The following is a 24,269-nucleotide window of genomic DNA, read 5'->3' as shown; positions in this document are numbered from 1 at the left end:
AGCTACACCCAGGGCCGGAGCAAGCTGAACTGCCGCTCTAGGCAAAGGACGGTCACGCCGCCCTCAAACCTAAAGTGAAACCGGGGAGTGGGGGGGGGGTCTATTCTGCCGCCCTAGACGCGGATATAACTGAGGCGCGGGTGGCGAGGGTAGTTTCGGGGACGCCGCGCTCTATATTCTGCCACCCTAGACGCGGATATAATTGTGGGCGCGGGTGGCGAGGATAGTTTCGGGGACGCCGCTCTCTCTATTCTGCCACCCTGGACGCAGATGAGGGCGCGGGTGGCGAGGGTAGTTCCGGGGACGCCGCCCTCTCTATTCTGCCGCCCTAGACAGCCGCCTAGGTTGCCTCTATGGAAGCGCCCCATATGATTCATTTCAGCGATTCATTTGTTCCCAAACCCCTCCTTAGCACGACGCTAACCTGCGCTGATTGGACGGATCATCTTTGGGTAGAGAAAATAACACTAAGTTTCCCCTCACACTTCCAGTAATATCCAGCTGAGCACAGCATCTTCATGAATCTATTCAACCGGGATCTGCTACAGTGTTTGTGGGCGGGGCCGCAGGTTTCAATTTTCCCTGGTTTGCATGCGCAACAATTGGGCGGGGCTTAGTTTTCGTATCGACGTCACGCCGAAACGGCTAAAGACTCCTTATCAAGACGATTCATTTAAAGCACTACGAGTCGACTCTTCTAAATGAATCAATCGTTTTAAACACTGTCCACTTTCAGAATTAAGCCTTAGCTGGATACTTACAGCTTCACTTACAGCTGTTACACACTACATGGAAGGGCATTTTCAAAAACCCATAATAGGGGCTCTTTAAACAAACAGAATCCTTCAGTTCAATGGAGAAAAAACTGACTAGTTCTTCTTTCGAGGTCTCAGGAATGTTCACCCATTCTTTGTGTTTGTAACATATATATTTCAATCAAGAACACGAAAGCATAATTGTTTTCTAAAAGTTGTTGCTGATATATTGCTATAACTTGTACCTGTTCTATGGTTATTTTTTGCAAATAATACTATACTTATATATACAGGGTTGGGCTATTTATATGGATACACCCTAATAAAATGGGAATGGTTGGTGATATTAGCGTCCTGTTTGTGGCACATTAGTATATGTCAGGGGGCAAACTTTTCAAGATGGGTGGTGACCATGGTGGCTATTTTGAAGTCGGCCATCTTGGATCCAACTCTTGTTTTTGTCAATAGGAATAGGGTCATGTGACACATCAAACTCATAGGGAATTTCACAAGAAAAACAATGGTGTGCTGGGTTTTAACGTAACTTTATTCTTTCATGAGTAATTTGCAAGTTTCTGACCACTTATAAAATGTGTTCAATGTGCTGCCCATTGTGTTGGATTGTCAATGCAACCCATAGATAATTGCCTTCGGATGACCCAAAGATAAAAGTCTAAGAAGGTCAGATTGGGAGACCTTGGGGGCCAATCAACTGGCCAATGGCGACCAATCCACTTTTCAGGAAACTGTTCATCTAGGAATGCTCGGACCTGACACCCATAATGTGGTGGTGCACCATCTTGCTGGAAGAAAACTCGGGTAACGTGCCAGCTTCAGTGCATAAAGAGGGAAACACATCATCATGTAGCGATTACAAATATCCAGTGGCCTTGAGGTTTCCATTGATGAAGAATGGCCCCACTATCTTTATGGTCTATGGAGTGAAGATACAAGATGTGCAGCACCTAAAACTACGGATACTGGAAGCCTGTGCTGGCATTTCTCCTGCGGTGTTGCTATCAGTGTGTGAAGAGTGGGAGAAGAGGGTTGCATTGACAATCCAACACAATGGGCAGCTCATTGAACACATTTTATAAGTGGTCAGAAACTTGTAAATAACTCATGACAGAATAAAGTTGCGTTAAAACCAAGCACACCATTGCTTTTCTTGTGAAATTCCAAATGAGTTTGATGTGTCACATGACCCTCTTCCTATTGAAAAAAAACAAAAGTTGGATCCAAGATGGCCGACTTCAAAATGGCCACCATGGCCACCACCCATCTTGAAAAGAGTACCCCCTCACATATACTAATGCGCCACAAACAGGACGTTAATATCACCAACCATTCCCATTTTATTAAGGTGTATCCATATAAATGGCCCAACCCTGTAGAGAGGGCTGTTTTATGATGGATGGATGGATGGATTCACTCACTACCTGCATATTTAAAAACCTGACATTATGTTTGGTTTAGCACTAGAAAGGATCTATTAAATATTCCTGCTAGATTCTCAACTAAACGTCAATCCTACTGAATACACCGTTATTATTGCGACATCACGCTGTATATTAAGCCAACCCCGGTTGTATGTTGGACATGACTCTGGGTGTTGAACATACACAAGCAGATACAAACCTCTTTGCACTCACGTACAATGGGCTGCGTCACCGCCACCTCCTGCTGGCTGCCCAACATTGCGCTGCTCGTGCTCTTGTTGCGGACGTGGCCCTTCTTAAAGGGCGCTTTGGGCCCGGGGGGCATTTCCTTACAAGGGGATGTGGGAGAAGTTGACAGGACCAAAGTCTTCAAAGCAGCCACCTCGGCCTGAAGAACATCGATCTACATGGAGGGGGGAAAAAAAGAAGGTCTGGTGAGATTTCAGACTTTACATAAAAACAAATCCTAAAAGGTCTCCTTTTACCAGAATGGACCTAAAAATGACTATATTCCGAATACACTGTTGTCGTGAAAAATAATGTTGCATGTTTCTCACTTAAACTTTCATTTTAGTTTGGTTAAGTTTGACGTTTCTGGTTAGTAGATCTTTGTCCTTCTTTTGGCTCCCCTTGTTATGCCCTTTACTTACTTATTTTATTTGTGCACAGACGATTGCCAAAATGATACTACACAAACCCTAGATGTGGTTTGGTAGTTTTGATAGCCAAGTATTCTCACACCTATCCACCTTTTTCAGATTGTGTCCACTGCATTCTCAGTTATCGGTTACATTTCCTGCTTGGGAAACTTCCATTCATAGTATGGCCGTGCTATAAATAATCCATATCCATAGAGAAAAGTCAATAAGAAGTATGTTTTCCTTTGTCATTTATTTCTATCTATAATGTGACGAATGCTTTACTTGGTATTTGTAATGTGACATTAATAGCACAATCCCGTGGCAAAAAAAAACATATATTTGATCTCTCGTTTTAGTAAATCATGGCCATTATTTACAAATTTGTTAATTGGTTTTTGTAAATTGTGGTTACTGTAAACGATTATACTCCCTTCACTCAGAAAAGTTGACATCCAGTGTTCTCCTGCCTCCGGCACCTAGAATGCAGCTCCGCACATTAAGTTAGACAAGAGGAGACAAGTGAGCCTGGTTTCTCTCGAGGTTTTTCCTTCACTTTCGTCAATTGGTGAAGTTTGTTCCTCCACCGTCGCCACTGGCTTGCTTGGTTTGGGACTTGTAGAGTTCCGCATCGATGGGTTTGCTTGTCAGTGTTTGAACTCTCAGCAGTGAATATTGAACCACACTGAACTGAGCTAAACTGAACCTAAAGGGCATCTATGGTGAAAAATCTACGTTTCAAGCTGTTTGGACAGACATGCGTGTAGGTATAGTTTATAGATCGTCATATTGGGTTGATATAAATCCTTTTTTTCCCAATTGAACAACATAAAAACGGTGGACCAATTGGAGCGGTTTTTAGATCGACCGCAACTTGACGTAGGAGTGCGGTCCCCCCGCCCACCAATATTGATTGACAGGCGCACATCACCATATCCTAAGTTTGTGGTTTTACGCCCGCCATTTTCAGTGTGAGTCAAAGCGATGTCACTAAAAGGAACACCCGTGCTCTATTTTTAGATGTAAGGCTCATTGGGCTCAACACAAGATCAACATTCACCACATGATCGCTGTAATCGGAATTATTGTTTGTAACTTTAGGTAGGTTTGCAAACGTGTGCTTTTCATTGCGTCTGCCTTAAACTTCAGCCGTTTGCATTTCTCATGCTCACAGAAGCTCCCTGTGATCTTAACAAGGTGCAGCTGGAAAGTGCGAGCGCGTTGCCTCACGTGCGTGTCGCTCGATTGGAAATAAAATAACGAACTTGCCTGCAGGTCGCACACCAGAAGCGCCACTCGGTGACGCTCAGTGTCGGGCCACACAGCGACATGCATTTTAGAATTCAAAACATAGTCGGCACAATAGCCTAGTGGTTAGCGCGTCGATATATGGTGTCTTTAGTACTTCAGGGTGTCCCGAGTTCAAATCCCGGCTCGAGGACATTTCCCGTCCCTAACCCCACTCTCTCTCCCACTGAAATACTACCCTATCCACTTAATAAAGGCACTTAATAGGCTAAAAATAAATCTTAAATAAAAAATAATAATAATTCTAAACATAGGTTTCTATCAGGGTACACACAACGGCGCTTCAAGTCCGCGGCGCCCAGCCACGATTCGGGACACTTCATATTTCTGCCGTGCCACGGAGCGCCATCTGAATAGTTTCATTTTAAATACCATCCGAATGTGAGTGTCTGGTGTGCCGTGTCGCGGCGCATCCGGTACCTCAGTCAAAGTTAATTTAGTGTTCATGATTGTTACTCTCTGTGTACAAGCTCGGAACTTTAAACTAGCACACAGTTGGCTGTAAAACTATACAAAGACACAAATAATTGTGTATTCTCTCTGCTTGGTCTGTTTCCGAGTTGTATATGTACAGCTGAATGCTGGTCCTCTCACTCATGTAGCTTCAATTTAGTTGAACTTTTACGTTAAGCTGCTTTGACACAATCTACACTGTAAAAGCGCTATACAATTTTATTATTACAGTGATTGTGTGAAACAGGAAGCAAGTTATGTGTCAAGCAATTTACTTAAAATGAAGGAACAAATTAATACAACATATTATCAAGTCAGGGGAACGTATTTTCTTTTCTTTTATAGCCATATTATCTTTGGACTTCCTTAGTGAATTAATTATGATGGAAACCCATTTATTCAATAAATCACTTGATGCGATTTAATAATTTAACTAACTTGCTGACCAACCTCAATGCACAGTGTTTCCAAACATCCAACCCAAGCTCATTCTGAAAACGTAGTCCTGTGGACGTTTCTGGAGACCGCGATTTGCGTGGCCGGAGGTACGCATGGCTGCATTAAACTTTTTTAAGCGAACACTACGGGGCGGTGTGACGCCGCTCTTCTTCACACTTGCCGGCTGACAGCTCAGCTTCGTGTGGAGGGTTGTCCCACCGCAACCAGTTTGTCCGGTTAGCTCGTCGTGTATGTCGGCGGAGTGGAGACCCAGAGGAGAGCCGACGGACTCGACCGGGTTCGAGTCTGGGGAAGAGCGGTTCCAGAAATCAGGTGAGACAAAAACAGAATCCAAAAAATGAAGTGAATGAGTTCATAATGGGAGAATGCAGTGAAATCCGAAAACGCGGTCAAAATCAGAAGAGGGCTTTTCTTTTTCTGGATGGCGTTTGTAAAATGGGAGAATGCGGTGAAATCCGAAAACGCGGTCAAAATCAGAAGAGGGCTTTTCTTTTTCTGGATGGCGTTTGTAAATTGTTGCTTGGGTTCAGGGAAGCGAGCGGGCGAGCGTTTCAATCGGTAAAAACGGTTGGGTTTAGAGGAGGAGGAGAGTGGGTCAGCCAGATTGGCCGGTCGCCCACTCAATCAATCAGTCAGTCGGACAGACGGTCACTCCACAGCGGCCTCCGGCGGCTTTACACGAGAACAGCGCGGGCGCGAATGGCGCTCGCAAGAGGCGTTCGTGATTCGAAGAAGCGCACACAGTGGCCTCTCGTGGATTCACGAAAACAAACACTGCACAAATACGTACCTCCCAGGACGTATTTCGCGGTCTCCAGGACTACGTTTCCAGAGTGAGCCTGGGATGCAAACATCAGGCATTGGAATGCAAGGTAATATGGCTGTATTTGTAAAAGACGTCAGTTATTTTGAAAAAAAAAAAGCTCAAGTTAATGTTATTACTGATTATTTTGAAAAGTTTCCCAGAATGCGAAGCCTTTGACGGAAAGTTAGTTGTTTGGATGTTGCGTTAATTGCATATTTCCATCAAATGCGCCACTTTCAATGGAACCAGAGCTAATAACAAATGCTAATAGTTATGAGCAGTGTTTCTCAACCCCGTTCCTGGAATACCACCAGCACTGCGTGTTTTTGATGTCTCTTTTGTCTGTGTTACGGTCCGTGGGAGTTTGTATTTTTGTGCCTTCTCCCTCTCTGTTTTGCTTGTCTCCCTTCGCATCTCCTTGTCTGTCATTCGCTCTTTGTCTCGCCCTATCACCTTTTGTTCCGCTACTTTTTCTCTACTAGGTACCTGCTGATTGGATCCTGAGCCTGTCACTCCTCATTAGGGCGTTTCGTCGTGGACCAATTGGACTTCGTACCGCGGACTTTAAATTCGACCGGCACGCCTTGTTTTTCAGAGTTCTATGTGTGTGTGTGTTGGTTTGTGTTCGCTCTCTGCTGTTCATAATGTATGCTTTGTTCTGAGTTTATGAATAACTACATCGATGTAAATTAGGTCATGGTTAAAGAGTTTATCATTCCTTTTTGGGGAAAAGGGAATAGGTTACTAAGTCGCGCGACATACATTTTGCCCGTAGGTAACTTCAATGTTCAGAAACACTAGGTAAGTGGGTGAGCGCCGCATTTTGTATTTTTTCTTATTATTTCAGGGAGTTTATGTGTGGCGTCGCAAACGCTGAAGATTTCAGAGTCTTTTTTACATTTTTATTTTTATTAGTAAGTTTAGAGGGGGATCTTGTGTTCTAGTTTAGGTGGCTTTTGGTTTTGTTTAGTTCTTTGCTTTGGCGCCACTCTAGTTCCTTTTCCGCTAAAACTTTTGATTGTATTTTCTTTCTTTTTATTATTATTATTATATATACATTGTACAAAGCGCACACATGTAAGCCTCTAATGTGTTGGCTTCATTTTTCTTCTCCTCGTAAGAGGAATAAACGAATTGAATGTAAAGTTTGTGTCCTGGTGTATTTTCCATCCATCTACTCTGTAATAATTGAATCTTATAAGTGTTACGTTTATTTTCCCTAGACAACTTAATTAAACTGTAACAGTCTGTCACACGCATTACATGCCTTTCTGTCTTTGTTAATGAGCTGATTCAGGTGCATTTGGTTAAAAAGATATGGAAAAAGTGCAAAACTGGTGGTCCTCCAGAAACATGGTTGAGAAACTCTGGTTTAGGATGCTCGGGAAAGTTACGACAGTATTTTTAAAATAAATAAATCTTGCGTTGCTTCTGTCAAAAAGTCACTAAACGAGTAACTTTCTTACTTTTTAGGAATGAAATGTTTTACGTTACTTTGGTATCATCATCAAAAAGGGTTTTTTTGGTATATAAATGTGGTTATTTTGATGAAAGTAACAAAAAGTAATGCAAAAGTGGTGTACCACGAATTTCATTTCAAAGACGGTACAAATGAATGTAACTGGGGAATTGTCCAACTTATGATTCTGGTAAGTTACCTTCCCCAGCGCCTCCTTTAGCTGCTTCTCCGCTGTGGCCTGCTTCAAGTTTGCCTCGTGCACCATCTTATGAGCCTCCTGTAGAGAACGCCACAGATTCACATCAAACAACATCCTCTGTGAATAAAAAAAACCCCACACCGACAGAGAGAGCGCCACCACACCAGAGCAGAGAGACCTGAGCGGCAGGACCAGGACACTTCAGGACAAACGAGGACAACACAAAGCATGACATGAGAAACGAAAACGGGAGAAAAGCGAGATGTCTAACTGAAGGAAAGTGAGACTTAAGAGCGGATTCCCTGAACACTCAGCAGATCTGGAGTCATTTATGCATTCTTACATTTATTTACCCTGTTCGCAAGAAATAACTTGCTTAATTCATGTAACTTCAGGAGTAGATACTTGATTAGGGACTTGAACCAGCAACCAGAAGGTGAGGCGACAGCGCTAACCACTGAGCCACCGCTCTGCCGCTGCATAAACCTTTCTAGTCAGCCCTGCTGAAAAATCCAGCTTAAACCAGCCTAGGCTGGTTGGCTGGTTTTAGCTGGTCGACCAGGCTGGTTTTAGAGGGGTTTTGGCCCTTTCCAGGCTGGTTTCCAGCCATTTCCAGCATGGTCTTTGGAAAATGACCAGCCAAATCCAGCTAAAACCAGCTTGACCAGCCTGGATAAGCTGGGTATAGCTGGTTTTGGCTAGACTCCCAGCTTGGCTAGGCTGGTCAAGCTGGATTTAGCTGGTCATCTCCCAGCCTGACCAGCTAAGACCAGGCTGGAAATGGCTGGAAACCAGCCTGGAAGTGTCCAAAACCCCTCTAAAACCAGGCTGGTCGACCAGCTAAAGGCCTAGGCTGGTTTAAGCTGGATTTTTCAGCAGGGCTAATAAAGTTTCAAATAAACCCACATAACAAAATACTATAGTAACTCATAGCGAATACTATAGTATTTCTGAACAATACTGTAGTAATTTAATTACTCTGGTAACAGTTGCTATGGTAACAACAACAACAATAGTAACATACAACAATTAAAACAACAATTAAAAAAACACTATTCAACAACTATAGGGTATATTATACAACAGAACACCACAGTTTACTGTAGTAAAACCTAAAGTACACTACAGTATATCAGTTCACTATAGTTAATACTAGAGTATGCTGTAGCATTCATTATCAAAGTGTTGTAAATACTATAATGTGTATACAGTATGATACACTTTCCTATAGTATGGTTTAAAATAGTATTTACTATAAATTACTACACTGTTTTTTTCATGTGGGAATGCTTAAAATGTTGTTTCGTGACACACTAAAACAAACGAACCTAAAATGAACACAAATCAAATAAATGCTGCAGGAAAAAGTTAGCATTTTAGCACTTCCTGGTCTCCCGTCCTGAAATCAATTGGTATTTCAAACGTATTTTTGGCTAAATTACTGACGTTAAGTCATTAACACGAGCCTAATATAGTTTTATATAAAGATTTAGAAACGCTAAATCAGCAGCAGCAGCTAGTCATCTAGCTGTTTGCTAACATCAGGCTAATTAGCACTACAGAGACTGTTAGCGAAGCAGAGCTGTGCTGCTATTTAAAATGCACTATAAAGAGACCACCTAAAAAGAAAAGTACTTCGTAAGTCTTTGTAAAGAACATAAGTTCCCCTAATACATGTTTACTCCAACTTTAGACGTCTACTTATTAATAAATATCCTGCTAATCTGAAATGTATGCTATTTGTAACTCAACAATTATAGCTCAAACAGTTATGAGTTGCAATGACAACTGAAAACACTTCCCAAACAGACTTGAGTGTTTAGTCACTGAATTAAAACCTTGAGGGAAACCTGATTATGATTAATTCTCCAGCTCATAATAACTCTGAATGATGCAAGCTGAACTTTTCCCTGCTGAAAAAACAGCTTAAACCAGCCTAGGCTGGTTGGCTGGTTTTAGCTGGTCGACCAGCCTGTTTTTAGAGGGGTTTTGGTCATTTCCAGGCTGGTTTCCAACCATTTCCAGCCTGGTCTTAGCTGGTCACCCTGCTAAAAAATCCAGCTTAAACCAGCCTAGGCTGGTTGGCTGGTTTTAGCTGGTCGACCAGGCTGGTTTTAGAGGGGTTTTGGCCAATTCCAGGCTGGTTTCCAGCCATTTCCAGCCTGGTCTTAGCTGGTCAGGCTGAAAATTGCCTGGTTTAAGCAGGACATAGCTGGTTTTGGCTGGGCTCCCAGCCTGCTAGGCTGGTCAAGCTGGTTTTAGCTGGTCATCTCCCAGCCTAACCAGCTAAGACCAGGCTGGAAATGGCTGAAAACCAGCCTGGAACTGGTTTAAGCTGGATTTTTCAGCAGGGCAGGCAGGAAAGTTGACCAGCTAAAACCAGCTTGAAAAAAACCTGGTTTAAGCTGGACAGAGCTGGTTTTGGGTGAGCTCCCAGCGTGCCTAGGCTGGTCAAGCTGGTTATAACTGGTCATCTCCCAACCTGTCTAGCTGAAACCAGGCTGGAAATGCCTGGAAGTGGCCAAAACCTCTCTAAAACCAGGCTGGTCGATAAGCTAAAACCAGCCAACCAGCCTAGGCTGGTTTAAGCTGTTTTTTTAGCAGGGTTATTTTCAAAACAACTGAAGCACCGTGAAGCGGACTGACAACGACCGTACTCTAGATTTAATGGTGCCCTAAAAAAGCAAATGACGCCGTAAAACATGACTCAATACTTTCAAAGAGATACCCATCTTAATACCATTTGCTGGAATCATTACGTAAGCTTGTTAAAGGTACAGCTGACCCGAAAATGAAGATTGAGTTTACACCCTTGAATCGTTTTAAGGTTTGGAACATCGTGAGGGTGAGTGAATGAAGACAGAGTTCAGGTTTTTGGACAAATCGCTCTTTTTATAAGCTGAAAAGAGATAGAAAGGTTGGTTTGTTTACAATCCTGATAACATGCGCACGTAACAGGCGGATTCACTGGGTGTTGTTTTATGAACCGTGTCATTTATGAGGCACTCGCTGTACTGGAAAACAGACTGTGATGATTGATATTAGTTTATCATTTGTACACAAATATGACAATTAAAACATTAGAGGTGACATATTAAATAGTTTCATTATTCATATGTATTTTATTATGAAGGTATACACTACTTGACATCGATCCTTCTAGTTGATCATTTGGAAAAGTGGCAGAATTTTTCTGATGGATCATCTGCATCATCACAAATACTGCAGAAGACCTTCTGGAACTCGCACGGAGCCAAGATTCTCATAAAAATCAGTCAAGTTTGGTGAAGGAGAAATCGTGGTTTGGGGTTACATTCGGCATGAGGGCGTGCGAGAGATCTGCAACATCAACAGCCTGAGGTATCAAGACATCTGTGCTGCGAATTCTCCAGCAGGATAGCGCTCTTCTTACTTCAGCCTCCACATCAAAGCTCCAGAAAGCAAAAAAGGCGCTCCAGGATTGGCCAGCCCAGTCACCAGCAATAAACATTATTGAGCATTTCTTTCTTTGCCATTCCACATGACTTTATTAATCAGTGATGTGAGGCACTGCAGAGATGTATGGATGCAGTCCTCCAAGCTCATAATGGAGTCGGACACAATATTCATTCTGTTTCCACCGCAGCAGGACTTTATTTTCTATACATGTCCAAGCAAAGTCAGACTTTACTGTCCTAATGAAATCATTCGAAATCAAGGCATGATCACATTTTATTTGGGTCAAATAAGCGTCATCTAGAGGCCTTCGCCTTTCATATAAGCCACTTCTGACACCAAATGATCAACTAGAGGTCAAGTTATTATTAGTTGTTCCTTAAACTTGGATAGTCGACAAGACTTTTATCAGGAAAGAATAAGTATGTCATTTTCTCTGCTGGAGGACGTGTATTTATAACAAACAAATGCGTTTTGGCCATGACTGAGTGTGGAATCATGGGAGTTATGGTCTTTATTATCCTAAGGCACTCCTGCAGAAATCATGTTGATGAATGAGTAAAGCGTTCAACACTAAAGCCTGGTTTATACTTGACGCGTTCGCTAGTTCGCTTGTGTCAGCACCGTGAACGTGACGTCATCGCGGTGTTTGCGGAGGTTCGCTTTGGGTGCGCGCGACAAGATCACGGCTGGTGGAGCGCACACTATTTTTTGAGACTAAGAGATATGAACAAAAGCAATGCATCAAAGTTTAATTTAAAATAAATCTTGAATGGTTATAAAACTATTTGTAATCATTAAAAAATGTATAAAAAATAATTAGTTTAATATATTGAATGATATTAATGACGTAGTTCCGGAAACTTCTGTTTATTTGTTGGATTTAACTGTGAGTTCCTTTTGACCGCCCGCTGTCGTTTTAGGGTGCTTTCACATCTGTAGTTCGCTTTATTTGGTCCGGACCAAGGGTAATAAATGATACATTGTTGCATCTTCGGCCGTCTTTGGGTCGTTTTCACACCACACGGCTGGCTTTGGTCTGAACCAGTTAAACTGAACCAAAATGCAGTCATCTGTCAAAATCCACATCTCTCATTGGCCAGATGTTGTTGAACATATTTCCTAAACTGCTTATTGATTGGTCAGAATTCCCATGTAAACAAAACCGGCAGACACAAAATGTCGTTTTTACTCTGGAGGGACGACTGCGCTGGCTGATTGTATCCCTGCTTTAGATAAACTATACATCTCGAGAATGAAGCGCGGCCGCGGCTGGAAAACAGTGTTTAATGCATCGCTCGTCACTTCAGGAAGAGGCGTGAATTAATTTAGCTAAACTGCGACATGGTCATCTTGCGGAAATATTACCAACGACCCATCAGGTAATGTTTTCCCCTCTCTCTCTCTCTCTCTCTTTCTGTTGGTAAAGCGCTGTCAACAAATATTTTTCCTCCATATCCCATAATGCACAGCGCATCGGCCTACGGCAGCTGAATTAGTCCAAAAGGCGCAGTACTTTTTGCGGTTGGACCTGTTTTAGTACGAATCATATTCTCACCAAAAAACGAACCGCTCCAGGGTTCGTTTGAAAGCGTACCAAGACCACCTCTTCAAGCAGGTCTCGGTACGCTTATTTGGTCCGCTTTTGGTGCGCACTCGAGTACGATTGCTGCATTCTCACCTGCCCAAACAAACCGTACCAAAAGGGGAAACGAACTCTAGTGCGATTCAATTGAACTAAATCAGGCAGGTGTGAAAGCACCCTTAGAGACAATGGCGAACGCATCAAGTATAAAAGTCTTGTGCATTTCGTTAGTTGTGCGCGCAGTCAGCGGAGATCCACAACGCGGCACCGGGCGAAAATATAAACCAGCCTTCCTGCGGTTCTCTGTAAAGGTTGGTCATTTCGTCTCTGAAGCCGTGCCCCTGGTGTGTGGTGTCCCTCAGGGCTCTATTCTTGGTCCTTGGTCGCTTCCTTTGGGCTCGATTTTTAGAAGAACATGGTGTCTGTTTTTATTTTTGAGAAAAGACACGAGTCGGCACAAAACAATAGAGCTTTTATTATACCCCAGTCCACCGCTTCTAGTACTTCCACTAAAGATCACGTGGAGTCAAAGCAGCGCTGTTTGATCAGACTAAACACATGTTAGACTTCAGTTATAATGCTGTAAAGTGCAGTCGAATAAAACGCACAACATATTAAAGCCTCGTTTCCTTGCTTTCTAGAAAACCACCCCAGAAATCAAGGGTGCGCGTGAAATCATTAGCTGTAACCGAAGTTCATTTATCATAATTGACATTTTTAAGAGCAAACAAAGAAACAGAAATGGTAAGGATGTGGACAAAGCCTCAGGCATACAGCAGACGCGCCATCAAGTGCAGTTTAGTTCTGTGCTGAGTGTTCAGAGTGACTCCACATGATCAAGTGCTCACACACACAAACAAACACACACACACACACACGCACAGATCGGCTCTGTCATTTGGTTGAAGAAACCAAACAAACCTCAAACAGGCTAGCAGTGAGTTCCTCCAGCTCCTGCCCCAGCTGGTCTCTCACTTTAGAAAGCCTCTCACACTCCTCGTCTTTTAACTTAAGCTCCTTCAGACACATGCAATGACATGAACAGAACACACACACACAAAAAAAATGAAAAACAGAACAAAAACAGGGAATGTATGGCTCAATTATACATCACATCGATGAGAAGGGGTGGATGATATAACACAGCTTCTTCTCAAACAAACAAACGAACAAAAAAACACTGTTGGAGGAGACAGTAAATCTAGATTTCCAGGCAGTTAAATAAGTAGGATGGATTAAACCTGCAGTTTAGAGGCTTACAATGTTTAGGGTTTGTCAGTAAGAGCCAAATAAAGGACACATTTTCATTTACTGTATAATGTTAATGGTTTAAATAAACATTTTGAGAATATCAAATCGTGGAATCAAAAGTCATGACTCGAACCGTGCGTTCGGGGAATCGTTTCATCCCTAATGAAATGAATAAAGATTCAGCTCATTGTTGAAGCACCTAAAACTCCAAGCGATCGCCTAAACACACTGCAAAAAATGCTTTTCTTACTTAGATTTAGTCTTGTTTCTAGTCCAAATATCTACAAATTTTTAAATCCTGAAGCATTTTCTAGACAAGCAAATCATATTGTCTTGTTTTAAGAAGTAATATGCCAAAATGAAGCGAGTTTTTCCTCAAATCAAGCAAAATAATCTGCCAATGGTGTAAGCAAAGTAATCTTGTTTTTCGATTTGTGATAAGATTATTTTGCTTATCCCATTGGCAGATTATTTAGCTTGATTTAAGAAAAAAACTCGCTTCATTTTGGCATATTATTTCTTAAAACAAGACAATATGTTTTGCTTGTCTAGAAAATGCTTCTTGATTTAAGAACTTTTAGATATTTGGACTAGAAACAAGACAAAAAAACTAAGTAAGAAAAGCATTTTTTGCAGTGCATGAGCTGCAACTGATGCTGTTGTTCGGTTAGATCAGCAAAGACGTCGATAACGGGACGAGGGAGGTCACGTACAGGACGTATACATGGGACAACCTGGCTAACATGAGAGAGTTGACAACCCTCATCGACAACAGGCAGTTTTGGAATCATTGCATATGCTAAAATAGAAACAAAATATTCAAATATAACGAAAATCAAACCGAACTAAAAATAAAATTCAGTGAAATGTTGTTGTTGTTTTTTTTTTTTTTTACAGATACACATCAAGAGAAATATGAAGAAAAAAAGCTGAAAAAACAAATAGCATATGACTATAACAGAACAATATCTAAAGACGTAATATACTCATGAACAGATATAAACAGTGTAAATAAACTGTGCTGAATAAACTGAAGATTTAACTGCTTTCAGGGATTCAGTCTGACTATAAACATGACTACGGAGTCTCACAGAGGGACTTGACGGTAGTTTTGAGGTGAGTTTGGAGTAAAAACATGCCATTGTGCTATATATTCACGTGCAGCTTTTACAACAGCTGTAGTTCATTAGGAAGTGACAGAAACAGCTGTCGTTATCGCAGAACAATTATCTCCTGGGACCATTGTTTTTGTTTACATTCCTCAAAATGGTCTATATACACTCACCGGTGACTTAATCAGGTACACCTGTTCAACACCTGTCATTAACGCAATTTTTTAATCAGCCAATCACATGATGATGATCAGGATTGATGGTCAAGACAATCTGCTGCGGTTCAAAGCGAGCATCAGTGACTGAACGTGACATGGTTGGTGCCAATCGGAGTATTTCAGAAACTGCTGATCTGCTGGGGTTTTCACGCACAATCATCTTTAGGGTTTACAGGGAATGGTCCCAAAAAGAAAAAATATCCGGTGAGCGGCAGTTCTGTGGGCGCGAATGCCTTGTTGATGAGGTCAGAGGAGAATGGCCAGACTGGTTCCAGCTGATAAGAGATGCAACAGTAACTCAAATAAGCACTCGTTACAATTGACTGCAGAAGAGCATATCTGAACACACAACACGGCCAACCTTGAGGCGGATGGGCTACAGCAGCAGAAGACCACACCGGGTGCCGCTCCTGCTAAGAACAGGAAGCTGAGGCTACAATTCACACAGGCTCACCAAAACATTTGGATGGTCGGGTCAGAATTTGGCATCAACAACATGAAAGCGTGGATCCATCCTGCCTTGTATCAGCGGTTCAGGCTGGTGGTGGTGGTGATGTAATGGTGTGGGGTTTTTTTCTTGGCACACTTTGGGCTCATTAGTACCGATTGAGCATGGTGTCAACGCCACAGCCTACCTGAGTATTGCTGCTGACCATGTCTATCCCTTTATGAGCACATCTTCTGATGGCCACCTCCAGCAGGATAACGCACCATGTCATAAAGCGCGAACCATCTCAGACTGATTTCTCGAGCATGACAATGAGTTCACTGTACTCAAATGGCCTCCACAATCACCTGATCTCAATCCAATAGAGCACCTTTGGGATGTGGTGGACCGGGAGATTCACATTATGGATGTGCAGCCAGCAAATCTGCAACAACTGCGTGATGCTATCATGTCAACATGGAGCGAAATCTCTAAGGAATATATCCAGTACCTTGTTGAGGCCGCGAAGGATTACGGCAGCTCTGAAGGCGAAAGGGGGCCCAACCAGGCACTAGTAAGGTGTACCTAATAAAGTGGCCGGTGAGTGTTTTATATATACTGTATGCATTTGTGTATTTATACGTGTATGTTTCCAAACAATACATAAACACCAAACTAGATATGCTTCATATACTATGCTTTTGAAACTTGATTCAACGCGGTTTGTGTTTTGCAACATTCACAAGTGCTTCCGGAGAGCGACGTGTCGTTCGGTGAGCGCTGTTTGTTGAGCATCTCACCCGTTGTGCTTTAGCAAGCTCCTCCTTCAGCTTCTCGTAGCCTTTCTCCCGGACCTCCATGACTGATGGACTTCTGAGGCGGGACAGACCGTCCGTGCTCAGCCCCAAACCATCCTCTCCATCAGCGTCCACCGCATCCACAGCTGCTGGATCGTTTCCACTGCAGAGACAAACAGCACTGTGACTCTCACGCTTCCTCTATAATCCAGACTGAAGAAAAGCTGTCGCTTGTTTAAAAAAAATAAAAAAGGCTCCTAGACTTAAATAGATGTCTTGAACCACTTATGAATTCATTTCTTGTTCTGGTTGGGTCACTTTTAGCTTAGCTTAGCATAATGAACTGAATCGGATTAGACCGTTAGCATTTTGTTGAAAAACATTCTAATCATTTAAATTGTAGGCACTTGCGATACGTCCATCTTTCAGTCCTTTAAAAACCGTCACGTTTACATCACGTTTAGCAAATCAGTCGCTGGGGATGGCGTTACAGCGCACAAGTGTCTACTCTTATATATTCGGTGTTGGTTTGTTTTGCTTGATCAAACATAATTTACTGTGTTTGGACCACGTTAGACATGTAAAAGGATTACTTATGCACATCACCTCAAAAACAGAGGAGAATTGCCCTGAAGCGCTCAGCATAAGGTAAGAGATGACAGCTGTCTGTGCTATCTGGGGCTGCTTATTGATCATAAATGTATCGTTTTCACTTCTGCGCCATGGAAACACCGCGATTCATTCGGCAGCTGTTTGATATGTGAATATAATTCGGTAAAAAGAACGCTAGAACCGTATGAGCACCGGCAAGAGCTTTCATTTGAGCTATACCTTGTACATGTGTCATATGAACAATATGAAAATGAACTAATGTTCAATACCCAGCTCGGGTATCCAAAATACTGTGCGTTTAAGTGTAAATAACTTTTGTACAGTCGAATAAAAGTGATGCATATGTGCATAAAATATAGATTCTACACTTTCAAACGACATCACTTACGAGGGTCTGCTGCAATGCTAGACCTTTAAATCTGAAAGCGAAAGTCGATGACGTCACAGACCCGGTTTAACTGGTTAAAGGCCTACAATACAGTTTTCACGATATTTTTAGTAGATATATTATTTAAAAAACTTTGTTTACAGAACAAGTGGATTGAATTGGATTTGCATTGCAAATGTGACACTCTAAATGATTAGTCACATGTATGTATATATATATATATATATATATATATATATATATATATATATATATATATATATATATATATATATTTCAAGAGTTCACACTTAGATATTGCTTGACAACTGTAAGCAGGTTTGGCATGCTGTCCCGGGAGAGAACCCTGAGCTCGGAGATAGTTGAGCCCAGGGCTCCCGCCAGGTCCATAGAGCATGTAAGGGGAGTATGAGATCAGGTGGTTCTCGAGAGCTCCCCTTTTTTAAAAGGAGGAAAGGAGGAGAAAGGGGGTGGATGGGGGGTTTCTTCGGAAAAACGAAGGTAAGGGAGTAATTTCTAGCTAGGCTATTTATAGCAAGTTGGGATAGATCTGATTGGCTAACTAATGAGTGTAGATAGGCGGCCAGCTGCGGTCAATTATATCACGTGCTCCTCTCGAAATTAGTTTAAAAAACTTCACATATATATATATATATATATATATATATATATATATATATATATATATATATATATATATATTAGGGCTGTAACGATACACGATATGAAATCGAAATCGCGACACTCAGATCTACGATCCCGTGTCGCGGTGTGATAAGGGAGAATCGCGACACACCCCGTGACTACCTTTCCCCGCTTGACAACGGACAACGGCAGAAACATTGCCAATGCTGTCAAAGCATTGTTGTTAATGTGGCTGCGCAGAGAGGGATGGGCGTTCACCAGATGCCCCGACTCCTCCGCAGATGAAAGTTTTCTGTAACCGTGCTCTGCGCTTTCTGTTGAACCCTTTGGGAGTTAGCGTTACGTGCTGACTCACAGGTGCGCGATGCGTGAGGCCAGGAAACAGGACGAAGCTTTCAGTTAAGATGAACACAGTTTCTATAGTTATACTTTATTTAGAGATAAAGGTATATGGCTCTGCATATAATCACTCTATCTTGCTGGAGTTTATAGCCGTTTCGCTTTACTTTACTTTCGCTTTACTGATTAATGCCGCTCTGAAGGTCTAATCGCTGTTTTAAGTTATTGTTTACTTAAAGTTATTGTAAACTGTTTACCAAAAGTCAACATATGCGCGCGTTGTTGTCTTTTCATCACGCAGCGCGCACTTGAACCGCGAGGGAGAGAGAGGAAACCATAGCAAGACATAATCTTTAAAATAATGATTTCTATTAAATGTAAAAAGTTTTGTTATTATAATAATAACAGCGGGGCATTAAATAAATGCACTTTTGCGTGGAGCGGGCAATTTGAGGAAGTCTGCGATTTTTATTTGACGGAAGAAAAAACATAGCCTATGATTGGAAAAAAAAAAACAGCCTATGCCGGTTATTAAAAAGAATCAGTCAGTATTTTCGTTTTGTAATATAAATTAATAATTTGAATGAACATAATTTAGGGCAGTCCTATTTATTTTATTCATTTTATTTAGATTATTCTGCTCTTCTGTGCCAAACACTGCAGGTGCGTGAAAACGCTCTGTTGTTCTGTTCTGTTATTAATGTGCTAGCATATAAAAATATATCAGTATTTTAAAATGCAATATTTAATGTGTCAGACACAAAATAGACACGTCAATTTGTTTAATATAAAATTAATAGTAATCTGACCAGTAACCGTTAATAACCGATTAATGAGCGGAGGTTGTCGGTTAGCAAAATTAACCGAAATGAGCATCCCTAGTAGCCATTTAATTGACTTTTTCTATGAGAGAACTTGATTGAAAAAGAATTTTCAACATGCTTGAACCATCTACACAATGGAGTTCAGTTCTGTTTGGTTTTTCAACAGTATTTTGTTACAAAGAAAACAAAAGTGATATAGCTTTGGCTATTTATTTATTTTATATATGGCTATTTATATTGTTAACAATTTGCATAGGTAATATTGTTCTTTGATGTTTAGTTTATAAAAATTTTTCAAATGTTATTTAATAAAAAATAGTTTTAAAAATCTTTTTTTTCCCCACCCCACATGAAAAAAAAATCGTGATACGAACCGAATCGTGGGTCAAAAATCGTGATGCGAACCGAATCGTGGGTTTGGTGTATCGTAACAGCCCTAATATATATATATATATATATATATATATATATATATATATATATATATATATATATATATATGCATATGAATATTTTTCCTTATAATTATATATAATAAATATTATATATAAAGAATCCCAATGCACATTTAGTATGGCATTTATTTGATCTACTTTCAGTGGAGAATATGAGTGGGACGGTTTGTTGTCTGAGGTTGCCAGGGTAACCATACGCCGCTGAACGGCCATTACGAGAGCGACTTGACTATGAAGAGCAACAACACTATGACGTCTCATATTTTCATCCTTTAGGTGAGTCAATCCTGTCATAATGTCATTGAAATGCCAAGATAGCATGTTCTTCAAGGGTGCTTTCACACCTACACTTTTGTTTCGGAACGTGTCTCGTTTGCCCAGTTAGCGCAGTTCGTTTGGCATATGTGAACAGGGCAATCGCGCTCTGTTCCGCGCCAAAGTAATCGCTCCGAGATCGCTTGAATGAGGTGGTCTCGGCTCAATTGAAACGAACCCTGGAGCGGTTCGATTGCAGTGAGAAAGCGATCCGATCCGAGCGCGGTTATATCACAGTGTTTTATGGATATGTAACAGGCATACGGCTATATGAAGAGAGAATTATGAGTATGGCGGGAAGTTTCGCGAGTCTCCGGATGCCCGCAAACGAGTGATGATCTCCCGGTAATCTCGCGTCTCCCTCCTGGTCCTCAAATAGGCATCGTTGCGCACCCTTCTCACCCCTCCCCACCGCGTCTCTCCTCAGACACGTCGCGCGCTCACCCTGTCAATCACCATCAAACCACCACCTCTCCTGACAGCTGAGCGGGACTCTGCAAAATAAACCCTGACACTCTGACCAATGTGAGCAGAGTTTACTCGCAGGTGACTTGATTTAGCTCTTTTGGTCCGATTAGAAACTTTGCAGTGTGAAAGCGAACCGCTCCAAGAGCAAAGAACAACAATGTAACAATTGTAATCTCTGTTTCGGAACAACTGAATCGATTCACAGGTGTGAAAGCACCCCAAGTGTCTTAACAGGTTGACTTAGGTATTGTGCAGTTAAAAGGGTACTTTCTAGCGAAGATTGTATCTGTTGGCTTACATTGTATCGAAACAGCCGCCAGCGGCTGGGTGTGTTATTTGGTAACTGCAAAGTTTATAAGAAGAGCTCCACCTCGCTTAAATTCAATGGAAAAGTCATATTCTAGTGTCGCACTAGATGTGGATATAACTGGGGGCGTGAGTGGTGAGGGTAGTTTCAGGGACGCTGCTCTCTCTGTTCTGCCGCCCCAGACGCGGATATAACTGGGGGCACGGGTAGTGAGGTTAGTTTCAGGGACGCCGCTCTCTCTATTCTGCCGCCCCAGCCGCGGATATACCTGAGGGCACGGGTAGTGAGGGTAGTTTCAGGGACGCCGCCCACTCTATTCTGCGGCCCTATACGCGGATATACCTGAGGGCACGGGTGGCGAGGGTAGTTTCGGAGACGCCGTTCTCTCTATTCTGCCGCCCCTGACGCGGACATAAGTGGGGAGCGGGTGGTGAGGGTAGTTTCAGGGACGCCACCCTCTCTATTCTGCCCTACACGCGGATTTACCTGAGGGCACGGGTGGCGATGCTAGTTTCAGGGCCGCCACTCTCTCTATTCTGCTGTCCTAGACGCTGATATAACTGAGGGCGCCGTGACGAGGATAGTTTAGGGGATGCCGCCCTGTCTATTCTGCCGCCTTAGACGTGGATATACCTGAGGGCACGGGTAGTTTTAGGGACGCCGCCCACTCTATTCTGCCGCCCTATACGCGGATATACCTGAGGGCACGGGTGGCGAGGGTAGTTTCGGGCATGCCGCTTTCTCTATTCTGCCGCCCCTGACGCGGACATAAGTGGGGAGCGGGTGGTGAGGGTAGTTTCAGGGACGCCACCCTCTCTATTCTGCCGCCCTACACGCGGATTTACCTGAGGGCACGGGTGGCGATGCTAGTTTCAGGGACGCCACTCTCTCTATTCTGCTGCCCTAGACGCATATATAACTGAGGGTGCCGGTGGCGAGGGTAGTTTAGGGAACACCACCCTGTCTATTCTGCCGCCTTAGATGCGGATATACCTGAGGGCACGGGTGGCGAGGGTAGTTTCGGGGACGCTGCTCACTCTATTCTGCCGCCCCTGACGCGGACATAACTGGGGAGCGGGTAGTGAGGGTAGTTTCGGGGACGCCGCTCTTTCTATTCTGCCGCCCTAGACATAGATGAGGGCGCGGGTGGTGAAGGTAGTTTAGGGAAAGCCACCCTGTCTATTCTGCCGCCTTAGACGCGGATATACCTGAGGGCACGGGTGGCGAGGGTAGTTTCGGGGACGCCGCTCTCTCTATTCTGCCGCCCCTGACGCGGACATAACTGGGGAGCAGGTAGTGAGGGTAGTTTCAGGGACGCCGCTCTCTCTATTCTGCCGCCCCTGACGCGGACATAACTGAGGGCGCGGGTGGTGAGGGTAGTTTCAGGGATGCCGCCCACTCTATTCTGCCACCCTAGACGCAGATTTACCTGAGGGCACGGGTGGCGATGCTAGTTTCATGGACGCCGCTCTCTCTATTCTGCTGCCCTAGACACAGATATAACTGAGGGCGCCGGTGGCGAGGGTAGTTTAGGGGACGCCACCCTGTCTATTCTGCTGCCTTAGACGCGGATGTACCTGAGGGCACGGGTGGCGAGGGTAGTTTCGGGGACGCTGCTCTTTCTATTCTGCCGCCCTAGACATAGATAAGGGTACGGGTGGTGAGGGTAGTTTCGGGGATGTCGCCCTCTCTATTCTGCCGCCCTAGGCGGCCGCCTAGGTCGCCTCTATGGACGCACCGGCCCTGCCACCAGCTGTTAAAGTTATTGTTTTTTTTCTTTCATGTGGTAAGTTTTTAGTTACTATCTTCTCAAAATCATTTTGTATAAACATGCAGATTTTTATTATTTTTTTGTAATTCTGTGCAGAGAGAGCAAAAACATCAACGGACATACAATATCAGAGCCAGACAGAATCTGCGGAAGTTTTTTGCTATTTCTGTGGAGAATTTTGTAAAAATCTGCGGATTTCTGCGGAATTATTTTGGGAGTATCCAGCGGAGCGTCATAACTAAAACCTTAATATATGAAATAAAAAGTAATAAATTACTGAATAAAAACCGAATAAATTCAGATTCACACATTTACTCAAGTAAATAAACAGAATTAATGATGGGCTAAACATCTGCGGAATTCTGCGGAATTCTGCACGCGCAGATTCCGTTTGGGCCTAGTCATTATACATGAACAAACACAGTTGAAGTTAAAATGATGCGCCCTCCTTTATTTTCCTATTTAAAATATTTCCCAAATGATGTTTAACAGAGTCAGGAAATTTTCACAGTATTTCCTATAATATTTTTTCTTCTGGAGAAAGTCTGATTTGTTTTATTTCAGCCTTACCTGCCATTGAGGGTGTCGTCTCCGCCCAGGTGTCGGGGGGCTGAGTACACAGGCTGGGTGGGCAGCTGGTCGGCCCGGAGAGCGCTGGCTGCGTTCTGGCTGGAGCTCAGCGAGTGCGTTCGGTACAGTGTGCTGGGAGGAGCGTTGTGCTTTGGTGGACTCGGGTCGATGACGCCATGAACATCTGGAGTGGTGGGGGACGCAAGGTTCACCTCATGGAAACCTTCGAGCGGTTCGCTGGCCATAGCCCAAAAGATCTTCATACAGCACTCTGAGAAAACAGCAGGACACGCAGTTTATAACACCAGTTTCAGTAGAAAGGCCAGTTTTGTTTATTACTACAATTTTTTTAAATAACATAACAAAACTAGAAAAGCAAAACTCAAAGACAAACTTTATGGTGGCTTGAATATGAATTAGCATGTTGCTAGTATATTTATAGTATGAATTAGCATGTTGCTAGTATGACTAGTATGTTTGTTAGTATGTTTCTAATATGGATCGGTATGTTGTTAGTATGTCCAATGTAAAGTCAATGGCAATTTATAACAATGGAATCTATGGGACAGTTGCTAGGGTGCTGTTAGTGGTTGCTAGGGTGTGGCTAGTAAGTTAAAAGGTCATTAGTGATTGGCAGATTGGTTGTCCGAGTTAAATGAGCCCAAACTCAAGTCTGTATGACAGTCTGGCACAGGTAGTTGCTAAGTTGTTGCTAGACAGTTGCTAGAGTGTTCCGAGTGGTTGCTTAGTGATCGCTAAGGTGTTGCTAGGCAGTTGCTAGGGTGTTGCTAAGGCATTACTAGGTGGTTGCTAAGGTGTTGCTAGGTGGTTGCTATGGTATTTAAGGGAGTTGCTATGCTGTTGCTAGGGGTTTGCTAGGGTGTCCTGAGTGGTTGCCAGGTGGTTGCTAAGGTGTTGCTAGGCAGTTGCTAGAGTGTTCCAAGTGGTTGCTTAGTGATCGCTAAGGTGTTGCAAGGGTGTTGCTAAGGCATTGCTAGGTGATTGCTAAAACATTGCTAGGTGGTTGCTAAGGTGTTGCTAGGCGGTTGCTATGGTATTCAAGGTAGTTGCTATGCTGTTGCTAGGGTGGCCTGAGTGGTTGCTAGGGGGTTGCTAAGGTATTCTAAGTTGTTGATAGGCAGTTGCTAACACAAATTAACATAGTTCTAGTATGAATTAGCATTATGCTAGCATGTTTCTAGCATAAATTATCATGTTGTTAAAATGAATTATGT

At 42.8% G+C, this 24,269-nt stretch overlaps 1 protein-coding gene across 38 annotated transcripts in view; it reads right to left on the bottom strand.

Moving 5' to 3' along the window:
• Positions 1–24,269, bottom strand: part of rab3ip (RAB3A interacting protein (rabin3)) — an 847,807-nt gene that overhangs the window by 798,953 nt on the left and 24,585 nt on the right. For 10 of the 38 annotated variants that reach the window (XR_012401567.1, XM_073946023.1, XM_073946024.1 and 7 more), the window contains 5 exon segments: positions 23,035–23,305; positions 16,344–16,503; positions 13,457–13,552; positions 7,516–7,593; positions 2,394–2,597 (listed from right to left, as the gene is read on the bottom strand). Coding sequence is in view for 34 of the 38 variants with exons in the window: in XM_073946023.1 (XP_073802124.1) it covers positions 2,394–2,597; positions 7,516–7,593; positions 13,457–13,552; positions 16,344–16,503; positions 23,035–23,297 (801 nt within the window). In the remaining 4 variants the exon portion in view is untranslated. 38 annotated transcript variants of the gene reach the window in all.

The sequence above is a fragment of the Danio rerio genome, chromosome 4 (assembly GCF_049306965.1).
Source record: "Danio rerio strain Tuebingen ecotype United States chromosome 4, GRCz12tu, whole genome shotgun sequence".
NCBI lineage: Eukaryota > Metazoa > Chordata > Actinopteri > Cypriniformes > Danionidae > Danio > Danio rerio.
Note: the sequence above shows the minus strand (reverse complement) of the source record. Positions and strands in the feature narration are given on the sequence as shown.